At 44.1% G+C, this 15461-nt stretch overlaps 1 protein-coding gene across 4 annotated transcripts in view; it reads right to left on the reverse strand.

Moving 5' to 3' along the window:
• The window catches only part of ankrd6b (ankyrin repeat domain 6b), a 334311-nt gene that overhangs the window by 30742 nt on the left and 288108 nt on the right, over positions 1-15461 (reverse strand). For all 4 annotated transcript variants that reach the window (XM_072499767.1, XM_072499764.1, XM_072499765.1 and 1 more), the window contains 2 exons: positions 4642-4794; positions 2698-2811 (listed from right to left, as the gene is read on the reverse strand). In XM_072499767.1, the coding sequence (XP_072355868.1) occupies positions 2698-2811; positions 4642-4794 (267 nt within the window). The remainder of the gene's footprint in view (positions 1-2697; positions 2812-4641; positions 4795-15461) is intronic.

Genomic DNA, 15461 nt, shown 5'->3' on the forward strand with positions numbered 1-15461 from the left:
CCATGAATTGTTTCTACCTTCCCCAGGAAGTCCACATCCGGGGTGTTGCTCCCGACTTGGCTCGCTGCTCCAGGACCGGTCCCTCTCCGAAGGCACATCCGACTCCACAAGGCAGACCATTTGGTGGACAGGATTCACCCTGTCCACACCAACCCTCAATATGCCCAAGTTGAGTTCCCCAACGGCCGCCAAGATACTTTCTCACTCAGGGACCTGGCACCGTCAGGTTCCACCCCAAACACGCTCCCCCCCCCACCAATGCGCCTCCCCCACCTACCACCGCGCCGCCAATATTGACCCCACCAGACCAAACCCCCCCCCCCCCCCTCCCATTTTCCGCACAAGAGGATGAAGAGGACTTGTGCATGCTCCCGGAGTTCCCCGATGACTGGCCAGCATCAGCACCGCCACCACCACCATCGGTGCCACCTCCACCACCGCCAGCACCGACTTCGCCGCCACCGTTACGCTGCTTCCAACGAAGCACCAAAGCACCGGACTGGCTGAACCTTTGACGGACTCCGGACCGTCAACATGGACTTTTCTTTCCCTACAACTGTATATACTAATTGTACATAGTTTCACGTCACCCCTGCCGGACTCATTTTTAACAGGGGTGAATGTGGTGAACCACTGTAATAGGAGATGTAAGGTAGGACCTGCACTACAGGTTCGCCGGTAGCTCCTGCCGGCTGGCTCCGCCCACGGAGAACTGTATAAATATGCATGACCTCCAGTGCCCTGCCAATTATCCAGCTGCAGTAGGAGGCCACACATCTGACTGTAATAAAGCCACAGTTGTACAACTTTAGTCTTTGTGCAATTGATTGTGTATCACCCATAGTGATGGTCCCTAAACCAGACAGTATCCAATGGTTGTGTGTTGGCTATAGAAAGGTGAATGCAGTTACAAGAACGGACTCTTATCCTATCCCACGTTTGAAGGATTGCATTGCGAAAGTGGGACAATCTGCTTGTATTTCCAACTTCCAGACATGGAAAGAACATTTTAAACATCGTATGGAGTTCTTCGATCGACTTCAGGAGGCGGGTTTGGTGATGAACCTAGCCAAAAGTGAATTTGGAGAAACCCAAATCACTTTCCTTGAGGAGTTTCCGATACCCTCAAGACGAAGGGAAATAATGCGATTTCTTAGCATGAGTGGATTTGATTGAACATTTGTGGAAATGTTTTGTGGCGTGATTACTCCACTGATGGACTTGCTAAAGAAACGTCAAAAATTTCAATGGACAGCAGACTTTCAACAGGCATTTGACTGCCTGAAAGCTGTGGTAACCAATGCTCCTGTATTGGAGAGTTGCAAGGGACTCTGTGGTCAGATTGAAATAAAGTATCTGAATCTAAAGAGAAATGCCGAGGCGTAGAGGAATGGATGGATCGTGCTGAGACTTTCTTGTTCAAAGAGACTGTCAATCGAGAAGGATTTCGGTTGGAGGAAGAAAAACGGGAAAAATTGACTTTATTATTATGCCTGTTTACGTGTGTTGTTTTGTTTAAAAATGAAAAGGTATATTTACTGTGTACATTTCTTAGTGGATGGTGCAAAAGTGAAAAATGAAACCATCTTGAAGTTGATGGTTTATTTTTTTTTCTTGGGGAAGGTGTCATGTGAGAGTACCTTTAAGAAATGGATGTTTAAGCAATGTACCTTTAAGGAATGGAGATGATTATATTACTGAAGTGATATCACAGGGGGGGGGGGGGGAGCTGAGCTCACTATTGCTTTTGGTTTCAGTTTGAAAAAGCAGCTTGTGTGTGTCTGTGTGTTTCCAGAGAGCTGCAGGAAGAAAAGCAAGGTGCTGGAGCTGAAGTCAACCAAGCTGATATATCTCTGCCATCAAACAGAATACATATATATATATATTAACTGTGATCTGGTGTGTTACTGTTTTGAAGGTTTGAAGCCTTTTGTATGTTTGAAGGAACATTATGAGGGGTTATTTAGTGTTATATTATTTTCGGGATATCTTTGAAGTAAGGGGTGTTAAGGGATTCAAGGTTTATTTAACAGGTTAAGTTGAGTTCATGGAATAAACATTGTTTTGTATTAAAAGCCACATGTCCATAATTGTAATATCACACCTGGGGAACAAGCCGTGTGCTTCAAAAGCAACAATCCATTAAAGGGAGAGGTTGGTTGAACTCCATGATACGTTTTGGGGTTCTGAAAACACCTCGCCCATAACACTGGACAAAGGGAAACCCCAGAGCGCAGGGTCCCAGCCTCATGGTGCCCGGCCTCATGCTGAGAACAGTAACCGTGGCCATTTTGGATGGCCCCCCAAAGAAGAGAAACCCTGGAGTGCAGGGAAGCATCCACCAGGTAAGCAGGAAGGGCGGGGGGGGGTCAGAAACCTCCCCACCAGGATAGTCATCTGGAACGTCAGTGGACTTAAGGGCCCAGTGAAAAGATCCAGAGTCTTCGCCCACCTGAAAAGTATGAGAGCCGACATAGTCTTCCTCCAAGAGACATTCCTGAGGGAGAAGGACCGACAGCAGGTGAGGAATAAAAACTCTTACTATAAAGTCTAATATATATATACATGTATAAGTTAGCTCTTGTTAATTAATAGGAAAACCCAATGTAGGTGTTTCCCAGGACTCTTACAGTATATACTGCAAACTCAGGTAACCCAATTTTTCAATCTTCTTGTTATCAGGAGATGTGGCTTTACCTGGCGTTTGTCCCCTTCCAGTCTCTCTAGTACAGCACGCTGGTCAATGCGATGTAGGCATTCTGTCCGTTCTGCTGAGAGTCGCTCAGATGTCAGCTTATCTAAAACTCTGATCTGAGTTTGAAAAGTAAAACATTTGTTTAGAGTAAAGCTTCTGTACAGAAGTGTACAGAAAATTCACACAAGACTAATTCTGACTCCGAGATGAGCGTGCTACCAACCGAGACAGAGCTGACACCCAATTCCCGTATTTATTCAGGTTGTGATAACATTCACCGAATGCTACAAGAGAGAAATGTCAGATTGAAAGGAGGTGATACCATTTTTTTTTTGGTTAAGTGGAACATGAGGAAGAGTTCAAATTGTGATTGTGGCCATACAATTCTGATCATCATCCATGTATTCAACTCCTGCCTGGAGAGGTTCATTTCTGGTGATATCACAGCCATTCACAGTGCATCAGCTGAAGCTATTGAATGGAATGTTAACCTCAACATTGAGCTATTACTGTTTCCCCAAACATTATGTTAAGCATTTTGGGATGCCATCACTGTAAGGGAAGTGTGTCACATGGTCCAGCCCCAGTTTCACTTTGGCCTGGAGGAGAACGCAGCGCACAAGCTTTCTGTCCATTTGTATCTGTTCACAAGTGCTTAGAATTGATAAAGGAACCCACAACATGTTTACACGACCCCTTATGAGTGATTGAGGCTTTGCTATCATTAGAACACACGTGACAGTCTTTGAATGGATTGTTAATCTCAACATTGAATTAGAACTGCTTGCCTAGCCATAGGAGTTAAATGAAGTTTTTCGGCAGCATAGCATCAGTTTTACTGATGTTGAGCTCCAAGCATGATTGCTTCCTTCGTAACTTCAAGCTGGACAGGCAGTTAAGTCAGTGACAATCATAGAAACTAGGGTGTAAAAAGATGAGGTAGAGCTGGATATTATCATTTGCAAATAAATTTCCTGCTAGTTATATGATAGTTAATCTAACTTCATTGCAGTGTTAATGTAAACTGACAATAATAAAGATTATTATTATTAATAAATTAGACCATGACGAGAGCTGGATTTATCTGTAAACGGTTATCAGGTAATTTGGCTCATTAGCACCATCTACATGGTCTCCATGCTTTAGGGCAATGCAGTGCCTTTGACAGATACCCTATTCGTTAATACTCCAGAAAGCACAACCAGGAATACTTTATTTTATAATCATTCATAGGATGTGGGCATCGCTGGTTGAGCAAGCATTTATTGCCCGTCCCTGAGGGCACTTAACAGTCAACCACATTGCTGTGGGTCACGAGTCACATGTAGGTCAGACCAGGTAAGGATGACAGATTTCCTTCCCTAAAGGGTTCGCCCCGTATCTGCGTGGGTTTCCTCCGGGTGCTCCAGTTTCCTCCCAAAAGTCCTGAAAGATGTACTTGTTAGGTGAATTGGACATTCTGAATTCTCCCTCTGTGTACCCAAACAGGCTCCAGAGTGTGGCGAATAGGGGATTTTCACAGCAACTTTGTGGCAGTGTTAATGTAAGCCTACTTGTGACGCTAATAAAGATTATTATTCAAAGAGAAAACTTCACAATCTGATTTCCTCTGAACTGAGTGGATTCACTTTGCACCTAAATCTTTTATATATTAAAAAAAAACACTGCAAATAGGCAATGTTATGCAGAAAGTAATCACAGGCAGCAGTACAATCATTGGCAGGGTCAGAAATGTCATCCTTGGAACCTATTCAGAAGTTCATTTTGAAGTTGCAGCTTATTTTATGGTTGATGAATCTTAGAGTGCCAGGCCCTTGCCCCTACTTCAGATAGGTTGAAATAATACTATTTAAATTATCCAATTAAAAAAATAATGAAAATACTTTGTTGAGCTGGCAGGCCATAGAAATCTATAGACAATCTGGAAGTAAAATGCTTCCCTTTACCTCATGTTTATTTCTTCCTTCCAGTTCTCCAAGCTTTGTGTTCAATTTCCCTTGCACAATCTCAAGTTCCGCTTTAATTTCTTCCTTTGTAGCTTCGAGACGGTTCTCCAGTTTATTGATCAGTGGCTCGCAACGACAACCATTTATGGGGGCCTGAACGACAAAGGTACAAAAGGTCATTGGCTGAAAAAAGACGAGAGTTTAATGGCCAATTTGGCTAAACTTCAGCAAGAGCATTTCTTTAAATTACTGCTGAAGACACATGTTGCTGAAACTTTTCATCTTGTACTCAGCAGGGCAAACCCCAGAATGCCAAACTTCAAACAATCACACCAATTTATGTTACAGGAGAGGAGGGTGCTGATTGTTTGGCAAATCAACTCTGGCTGAGGCGTTGCCATAGAGAAGGCAAGGTAGAAACTATAGACTCCCCAAACTCTCACGTAATTCAAAAAAGGCACAAGGTGTTCCCTAGTGCTTTCTCCATGGTAATGCCTCAGTCAATCAGGATCGACTTGGCAACCAATCAGAACCGTTTTCTCCTCTCGCACAAATTGGCGTGACCGTTTGAAATTTGACATTATTACGTTTGTCCTAACGAGTGCAAGAGAAAATCTTCAGTAACATGTCTCTCTTTCCAGTCGACAATTTTTACCAAGCGACCATTTCTTTAAAATTGGAAATCTACTACTGTAATCTTCCAATGCATATGTATTCAGATGTATGAGAGTTTGCAACAGAAAACCCCACCAACACCAAAACTGCCTACTTACACCTTTAAAATGTCAACCATCTTTGGTCCTATTTAACTGCACTACTGATCCATCACATTATGCAGCTGTACAAAACTCTGGTACGGCCGCATTTGGAGTATTGCGTACAGCTCTGGTCACCTCATTATAGGAAGGATGTGTAAGCTTTGGAACGGGTGCAGAGGAGATTTACCAGGATGTTGCCTGGTATGGAGGGAAAATCTTATGAGGAAAGGCTGATGGACTTGAGGTTGTTTTCGTTAGAGAGAAGAAGGTTAGATAGGGTGGACAGTGAGAGCCTTCTCCCGCGGATGGAAATGGCTAGCACGAGGGGACATAGCCTTAAACTGAGGGGTAATAGATATAGGACAGAGATCAGAGGTAGGTTCTTTACGCAAAGAGTGGTGAGGCCGTGGAATGCCCTACCTGCAACAGTAGTGAACTCGCCAAATTTGAGGGCATTTAAAAGTTTATTGGATAAGCATATGGATGATAATGGCATAGTGTAGGTTAGATGGCTTTTGTTTTTTGACTTCCCATGTCGGTGCAACATCGTGGGCCGAAGGGCCTGTACTGCGCTGTATTGTTCTATGTTCTATTATCACTTCCAGATTGGACTTGTCCAATACCTTACTTCCAACCTCCTGAGCTCCATCCTGCATAAGATATCAACTCATCAAAACTCCAAGGCCCCCATCCTATCTTGCACTAAACCATGCTTGCCTACCACCCCTGCCTTCATACAGCTGTGCCTCTTCATTTATAAATCACTCCGATTTTCGGAGTGTCGGAAGAACCGGGAATCCAGGAGGAGAAAGAGACAGACGTTCTGGCCTTTGCTTCCCTGGTAGCCCGGAGACGGATATTAGCGTGGAGGGATTCAAAGCCCCCGAAGTCGGAGACCTGACTCACTGACATGGCTAGCTTTCTCTGTCTGGAGAAAATCAAGTTCACCTTGAGAGGGTCAATGTTAATGTTCATCCGGAGGTGGCAGCCGTTCGTCGACTTCTTTGGAAAATTAACTGTCAGCAGAAGGGAGGAGGGGGGGTTGGGGTTTAGCTTAGTTTAGAGTAGGGTGTTAGTAAAGGTGGGACCTGTGAGAGAGGAAGATGGCTTTTTGCACTATATTTATATTTGTGCATACATTATTTCTTCTGTTGTTGCTATAAAACCATAGCTACCTCAATAAAATGTTGATATAAAAAAAAAAATCACTCCGGTGCCTTGCCTCACCTCATTCCGGCAATCTCTTCCTGAGCAGCATGCCAGCCATACCCTATCTTCCCCTAACTATTGGGTACTGTGTGTTCTCCCTGGTTTTTCTCTCAGAGTGCCGCACTCTTCGGGCACTTTTCTCCTCACAAACCAAATTCTCTCCATCTTGAAAAGCCGATTTAAAGCCTGCCCTTTTGACTGTGCCTGGCTCACTTGACCTAACATTTCCCACACTAATGATAAGGCCCAATGTCTATCCAATGAACTTAGGGATGTTATTCTTTAAACTATAATATAAACATAAGGGATTGCAGTGGCAAATATTATGATACCCCATAAGATTTATTAATCAAATGCTGTGTGATTAATAAATAAATAAAAGCCAGCTTCACAAATGGAGATACCCATCAGGTTACTGATGACAAGTTTATATCACACATACAAAAAATATATTTTTAAACAAATATTTTCACTAAATTATAAGAGTGACCCTAACGTTATGTGAACAGTTTTCTTATTTGATCAACTGGGCGCTCAACATGAAAAATCATGTTTAGAAGTCTGCAAATCAAGCTGCTGGGAAATCCACACAGATGTTTGTCTGCTGATATCCAATGATATTTGTGGAAACACAGCCTTCTGACCTGAAGTTGGAAAGTTTATCTGCAATTTGGCAGCACTGGGCTTGGGTGCCCTCAGTTAAATATAGGCTGAAGATTATTTATTGAAGTCATTCATATGTTCTGCAAGCACAGAGCACTGATAATATTCCAGTCAGACCACTCTGTCCCTTAGGGGCATTGGCTTGCAGGGCTCCCGGCTGATGTTAACTGGACAAGTCAGATCCCAGAGTGAAACCTGGCTTGATAGATCCTAACATTTTAAAGAAACGGTGGAAGTAAGTTACTGAATAAATTCACAGCTGTCTGTTGATGAACATTTAACATGTATAAAATAATTAAAGAATAAAAAATGTACTATATTAATCAGATAGAAAGGTTGGACAAATCTCAATACAAATACAAACGACCCTCCAAATCCACATTATTCCTTTACCCCAGCAATATCTTTACAGACACACAAACCAGTGAAGAGATACCACAAGTTTGAGCAGCACCCAGACCTGGGGTAGAGGCGACAAGAGAGGAGCTGATTATTGGGACATTGAAAACAATTTGAGAGTGCAGTGAGAAATCAGAGTGCGAGCTTGGTGTTTGGAGCTCCTGAGGTGTAAGGATTCAAAAGTGATGTGGGGAAAGTGGAAGAAGCTGATTGAGTGAGTAAGGTCGGATGGATATTTACTACTTGTCACTTATCATTTGTGAGGCCTTTATTTTGTGGTTTATAGTTTGTAAGGGCTATATTATGCAGTAATGAGGACCATGGAAAAAAGGCCCTTGAGCAATTGATATTATTTGATTTCAATTATCTTCCAAAAGTTTTAAAGAGAAAAGTCATGGCAGGACAGCTCAAAGCTGTAGAATGCTCCTCCTGCTCCAGGTGGGAAGTCAGGAACCTTTCCAGTGCCCAGGGCCAATATGCATGCTGAAAGTGATCCAGTTGCAGCTCCTGGAAGCACATGTTTTGGAGATAGACCAGTATCTGGGGACACTATGGAGCAGTCACGAGGCTGAGAGTACCGTCGATAGCATGCATAGAGAGGTGGTCACACTGCAGGCTAAGACTCCACAGGCAGGATGGAAATGGGTGACAGAGGACCTACTGGACGCGGGCATCCTAGGGAAAAGGAACTGTTGCGACATGTATGGGCGACTACTCGGGGGTGGGGGGGGGGGGGGCTACCACTCAACTGGACGAAACGAGGGAGAAATGGGAGGAGGACTTGGGGTTTGAAATAGGGTGGGGATTCTGGAGTGAAGGACTGCACAGGGTCAACTCCACCTCCACATGCACAAGGCTAAGCCTAATGCAGCTAAAAGTGGTACACAGAGCTCACTTAACCAGAACTCGAATGAGCAGGTTCTTCCCAGAGGTGGAGGATAGATGTGAACGGTGCCAAAGAGGTCTGGCCAACCACGGCCACATGTTCTGGTCTTGCCTCAGACTTGTCGGGTTCTGGACAGCCTTCTTTGAGGCAATGTCCAAGATAATGAGGATGAGGGTGGAGCCATGCCCAAGAGCGCCAATCTCGGAACAGCCAGTTCTATTCATCAGGAGGAGGGCCAATGCCCTTGCCTTTGCCTCCCTCATCGCATGCTGGAGAATCCTGCTTGGCTGGCGGTCAGCAGCACCTCCCAACGATGCAGACTGGTTGACTGACCTATTGTAATTTCTCCAAATGGAGAAAATTTAATTTGCCATCCGGGGGTCGGAAGAGGGCTTCCACAAAACATGGGAGCCATTCACTTGATTGTTCCAAGACCTGTTTGTAGCCAACAGCCAATAAGCCAAAGAACAGAAGAGGATAGTCACAATACAGCAAGGAGGGGGGAGAGGGCAGAACAAAGCGACATGGAATCAAACCAAGCCCAACAAATAGCATGAGACACGGCATCAAAATCAACACAACTAGAGCAGGGTACAAGAACAGACGAGGGAAGAAAGCACGCTAGATTACCGGGGGCGGGGGGGGGGGGGGGGGGGGGTGCCAGGAAGAAAAGAGGAAGGAGGAATAGGGGACCCAGCCACAATCAAAAACCTACTAGAAAACGAAAAACAGGGAACCGTAACCACTATTGTAAATAATTTAAGACGACTGATGTAAATAACAGAAACAGACCCATGTGTAAATATTTCTCTTTGTCCTCTATTCTTTTCCATTTGTATTAAAATGTATGTTGTTCTGTATACCACAGAAATCTCAATAAAAACATTTTTTTTAAATAAAGGGAGGAAATGGGCAACCACCAGGCAAAGCAAGAGGACTAGGCAGGCAGTGTGGAAATCTCCAGTGGTCACTCCACTGCAAAATAGAAATACCGTTTTGGATACTGTTGGGCAGAATGGTCTCTCAGGAAGACGCAGCAACAGCCAAATTTGTTGCCCCACGGTTGGCTCTGAGGCATAGGGCGGAGTAAAAAGCAATGGGAATGCAATAGTTATAGGGGATTCAATTTAAGGGGAATAGATAAGCGTTTCTGTGGCCGCAAACAAGATTCCAGAATGGTATGTTGTCTCCCTGGTGATAGGGTCAAGGATGACTCGGAGCGACACATGACATTCTCAAGGTGGAGGGTGAACAGCCAGTGGTCGTGGTACACATTGGTACAAATGGCATAGGTAAAAAAAGGATGAGGTCCTAAAAGTAGAATATAGGGAGTTAGGAAATAAGTTGAAAAGTAGGACCTCAAAGGTAGTGATCTCAGGATTACCACCAGTGCCATAATGTTAGTCAGAGTAAAACTAGCTGAATAGATGGTGTGAGGTTAAAGGGTTTCAGATTTTGGGGACATTGGGACCAGTTCAGGGGGAGGTGGGACCAGTGCCAACTGGACTGGTTGCACCTGGGCTGGACTGGGACTGATGCCCTTGGCGGAGTATTTGCTAGATTGGTTGTGAAGGGTCTAAACTAAAATGGCAAGGGGATGGGATCAAGGAGCCAGAGGAGGAGGAAACAAGGGTTAAAACAAAGGAGGGGAGGTGGAGTTGTGTTTTTGATTAGGGACAACATCACGCCAGTACAGAGAGGGGATATATCCAAGGGTTCGGCCACTGAGTCTATATGGGTTGAACTGAAAAATAAGAAGGGTGATATCACTTTGGTAGGACTGTACTATAGGCCCCCAAATTGTCAGCGGGAAATCGAGAAGCAAATATGCAAGGAGATTACAGATAGCTGCCGAAAAATAGGGTGGTAATAGTAGGGGACTTTAACTTTCCCAACATTAACTGGGACAACCATAGCATTAGGGGTTTGGATGGAGAGAAATTTGTTGAGCGTATTTAGGAAGAATTCCTCATTCAATATGTGGATGGCCCGACTAGAGAAGGGGCAAAACCTGACCTCCTCATGGGAATAAGGAAGGGTAGGTGACGGAAGTGTTAGTGAGGGATTACTATGGGACCAGTGACCATAATTCCATTAGTTTTAAGATAGCTATAAGAATGATAGTTCTGGCCCAAAAGTTAAAATTCTAAATTGGGGCAAGGCCAATTTCGATGGAACTTCCAAAAGTTGATTGGGGGAGCCTGTTTACAGGCAAGGGGACAGCTGGTAAGTGGGAGTCTTTCAAAAGGGTGTTAATTAGGGTTCAGGATGAGCACATGCCTCTTAGAGCGAAGGGTAAGGCTGGTAGAACTAGGGAACGCTGGATGACTCGGGATATTGAGGCCATAGTCAAAAGGAAGAAGGAGGTATATGACATGCATAGGCATCTGGAGTCAAGTGGATCCCTTGAAGAGTATAGGGCTTGTTGGAGTAGAGTTAAGAGAAAAATCAGGAGGGCAAAAAGGGGACATGAGATTGTCTTGGCAGGTAAGGCAAAGGAAAATCCAAAGAGCTTTTACAGATACATAAAGGGAAAAACAGTGACTAGGGAGAGGGTTACGCCTCTTAAGGATAAACAAGGTCATCTGTGTGCAGATCCACAAGGAATGGGAGATGGCCGAAATGAATATTTCTCATCATTATTTACTGTTGAGAAAGGCACGAATGTTAGGGAAATTTTGGGAAATAAAAAATGATGTCTTGAGGAGTGTACATACTACAGAGAAGGAGGTGTTGGAGGTATTAAAGCGGATTAAGATAGATAAATCCCCAGGATCTGATGAAATGTATCCCAGGACGTTGTGGGAGGCTAGGGAGGAAATTGCCGGTCCCCTAGCTGAGATATTTGAATCATTGACAGCCACAGGAGAGGTGGCTGAAGATTGGAGGGTAGCAAATCTTGTGCCCTTGTTTAACAACTGCTGTAGAGATACGCCTAGGAACTACAGACCGGTGAGCCTTACTTCTGTAGTGGGTAAGTTGTTAGAAGGTATTCTGAAGGACAGGATATACAGGCATTTAGACAGGCAAGGGCTAATTAGGGAAAGTCAGCATGGCTTTGTAAGGGGAAAGACATGTCTCACGAATTTGATTGAGTTTTTTGAAGGGGTAATCAAGAAGGTAGATGAGGGCAGTGCGGTCGACGTTGTCGACATGGACTTTAGCAAGGCCTTTGACAAGGCACCGCATGATAGGTTCTTGCAAAAGGTTAAATCTCACGGAATCCAGGGTGAGGTAGCCAATTGGATACAAAATTGGCTTGGCGAGCGGAGCCAAAGGGTGGTTGTGGAGGGTTGTTTTTCAAACTGGAGGCCTGTGACTAGCGGTGTGCATCTGGGATGGGTGCTGGGTCCACTGTTATTTGTTATATATAAAAATGATTTTGATGAGAATGTAGGAGGCATGGTTAGTAAGTTTGCAGATCACACCAAGATTGGTGGCATAGTGGATAGTGAAGAAGGTTATATAAGATTGCAACAGGATCTTGACCAATTGAGCCAGTGAGACGATGAATGGCAGATGGAGTTTAATTTGGATAAATGTGAGGTGATGCATTTTGGTAGATCAAATCAGGGCACGACCTGCTCAGTTAATGGTAGGGAGTTGGGGAGAGTTAAAGAACAAAGAGATCTAGGAGTACAGATTCATAGCTCCTTGAAAGTGGAGTTGCAGGTGGACAAGGTGGTGAAGAAGGCATTCAGCATGCTAGGTTTTATTGGTCAGAATATTGAATACAAGAGTTGGGATGTCTTGTTAAAGTTGTACAAGACATTGGTAAGACCACACGTGGAATACAGTGTTCAGTTCTGGTCACCCTATTACAGGAAGGATATTGTTAAACAAGAAAGATTGCAGAAGAGATTTACGAGGATGCTACCAGGACTTGATGATCTGAGTTATAAGGAGAGGTTGGGCCTTTTTTCCCTGGAGTCTAGGAGGCTTTGGGGTGATCTTATAGAGGTCTATAAAATAATGAGGAGCATAGATAAGGTAGATAGTCAACATATTTTCCCAAAACTAGAGGGCATAGGTTTAAGGTGAGAGGGGAGAGATGCAGAAGAGACCAGAGGGGAAATTTCTTCACACAGAGGGTGGTGAGCATCTGGAATGGGCTGCCAGAGGCAGTGGTAGAGGCGGGTACGATTGTCTTTTAAAAAGCAGTTAGACAGTCACATGGGCACAGGGTCTAGAGGGATATGGGCCAAATGTAGACAAGGGGGACTAGCTTAGTGAGAGAAACTGGGTGGCATGGACAAGCTGGGCCGAATGGCCTGTTTCCATGCTATAAACATCTATAACTTTATAATACCAGATAGAAAGGAGAGTAAGAAAAGTGATAGGCAGAGAAATCAAGGGCCAGAATCAAACAGGGCCACAGTGAAAAATAATGGGAACGGGACAAGGAATGTTAAATAGACAAGCCTCAAGATTTGTGCCTTAATGCGTGGAGCATTCGCAATAAAGTGAATTAATTAATCCCGCAAAGAGATGTAAATGGGTATGATATGGATTACAGAGTCATGGCTGTAGAGTTACCAAAGATGGGAACTGAACATCCAGGGGTATTCAGGATTTAGAAAGGACAGACGAAGAGGAAAAGGCTGCATTGCTGGTTAAAGAGGAAATTAACCCAATAGTGAGGAAGGAAATTAGCTTCAATAATGTAGAATCTGTATGGGTAGAGCTGAGAAACACCAAGGGTCAAAAAACATTAGTGAGCATCGTATATAGACCCCCAAACTGCAGTGGTGATGTTGGGAATGGATTTAACCGTAAATTAGAGATGCACACGATAAAGAAACATCTGTAATTCGGGATGACTTTAATCTGCATATAGATTGGGCAAATCGAATTAGTAACAATACTGTAGAGGATAAATTCCTGGAGTGTGTACAGGATGCTTTTCTGGACCAATATGTTGAGGGACCAACTGGAGAACAGGTCATCCTAAACTGGGTATTGTGCACTGAGAACAGAAAAATTGGCAATCTGGTTGCGCAAGGTGCCTTGGGGATGGGCGGCCAGCTCCTCTGCATCTGATGTGCAGTGGGCAGAACAAGGGCAGCATCGGGCCTGCTGGAACACCCGAGCAGCAGTTGGGCCCACTCAGGCCCAGTCGCCCCAGGAGACGGACGCCAAAGGGGACTCCGGTCACTGTGCGGGAATCGCAGCAGGCCGCATCCACTCCTGGGGATCCACCTAGGCGTAGAGTTAGGTACCGTAAGGCCAGAAAGTAATAATAATAATCGCTTATTGTCACAAGTAGGCTTCAATGAAGTTACTGTGAAAAGCCCCTAGTCGCCACATACCGGCGCATGTTCGGGGTGCCCGGTACGGGAATTGAACCCGCGCTGCTGCCTTGTTCTGCATTACAAGCCAGGTGATAAGCCCACTGTGCGTGGAAGCAGCAGCAATGAAATCATCTGAAGCAGTGAGAAGCCTGGCAGGAATGAGAGGCAGCAGCAGAATATTCAGTTAGACAGCTAGCAAGAGCAGGGTTAGGGTTAGATACAAGATATCTTGTACAAGGTACAAGTCAGCTTTTCCTGCAACATTTCTAATTCATTCAGGAGACTTATAGGGGCATCGAAAAAGTGCAATTCTTTATTAAGAAAGAACTATTATAAAAGCTGACTTTACCTCAAGTGGCCTCACTCTGCATCTTCCCTTCTCCTGCCAACTCTCTACGCTGTACACACTCCTATTCTTCTCTCTTCTTCTACAGGAGAGGATTTTTGTTGGGTAGTTGATTGAAGCAGTGTTCACGGTTGCCAAGAAATAACTTGAACTTCAAAAATTTTAAGTGCTTATACAGTACAGTCCTTCAAATTCCTTCGCCTTTAGCTGTAAACATTTTTTTTGGTTTTTTATTTTATAAATTTAGAGTACCCAATTATTTTTTTTCCAATTAAGGGGCAATTTAGCATGGCCAATTCACCTACCTTGCACATCTTTTTGGTTAGTGGGAGCTGAGACTCACGCAGACACGGGAAGAATGTGCAAATACCACACGGATAGTGACCCGGGGTCGGGATCGAACCTGGGTCCCGGTGCTGTGAGGCAGCAGTGCTAACCACTGCGCCAAAGCACTGCCCCCTTTTAGCTATAAACATAGGAAGTCATTAACTACACATTTACGGTCAAGTCTATCTCATCGGCAGGCAGACAGACTGGGTCTCAGCCTCTGGCAATATCCTTCTCGCGACTGAGCAACCCAGCATAATCACTCACAGAACAAAAGTCACATGCTTTACCCTGTCTGGCAGCTGCCCTCTATTCTGAGGCCAGCATCTTGCCAAAGTTAAGTAAACATCAAGTAATCTGAAGTTCCTCAGCAATGTCAAGCAATTCAATTGGATAGTCAAGGACACATCAAGCTAGGATCAATGCTGGCCCACACTGAAACCCAGCCTGATACTAAAGCAAAGGATGAACCTCGGAAAGGAAAGAGAGAGCACTATGTGCAGTGGAATTTCCATCACTTGAAATGAATCACCTTAAGAAGCAAAAAACCTTCTGGATAAGAGAGGCTGCAATTATACATTTTTTTAAAACAGGAAAATAACATAAATTCAACATCACCCTGAATTAATAATCAATTATTAGAAAGGTTGGAGGAGCTCCAAGTGCTCACGATTCTGGAATATACAGATCATACTTTTGAGTTTAACGCACTGGCGTTGATCGGTTTTACTGAAGGGTTGAAAAATGATTCCCATTCGCCAGCATCCAATTACACAGAGGGAGAGAAAAATCAGATTCAACTTAGTTGAACAGAGTTTATTTCACCAGCCCACATTAGCATGAACCAAATTAACATTTTAAATGGGAGATATGCTAGGAATTATATTTAATAAGTAGTTGATTATTGGGAAATTTTACACAAAGCTAAATTTTGGCTAAAC

The sequence above is a fragment of the Scyliorhinus torazame genome, chromosome 4, assembly GCF_047496885.1.
Source record: "Scyliorhinus torazame isolate Kashiwa2021f chromosome 4, sScyTor2.1, whole genome shotgun sequence".
Taxonomy (NCBI): Eukaryota; Metazoa; Chordata; class Chondrichthyes; order Carcharhiniformes; family Scyliorhinidae; genus Scyliorhinus; species Scyliorhinus torazame.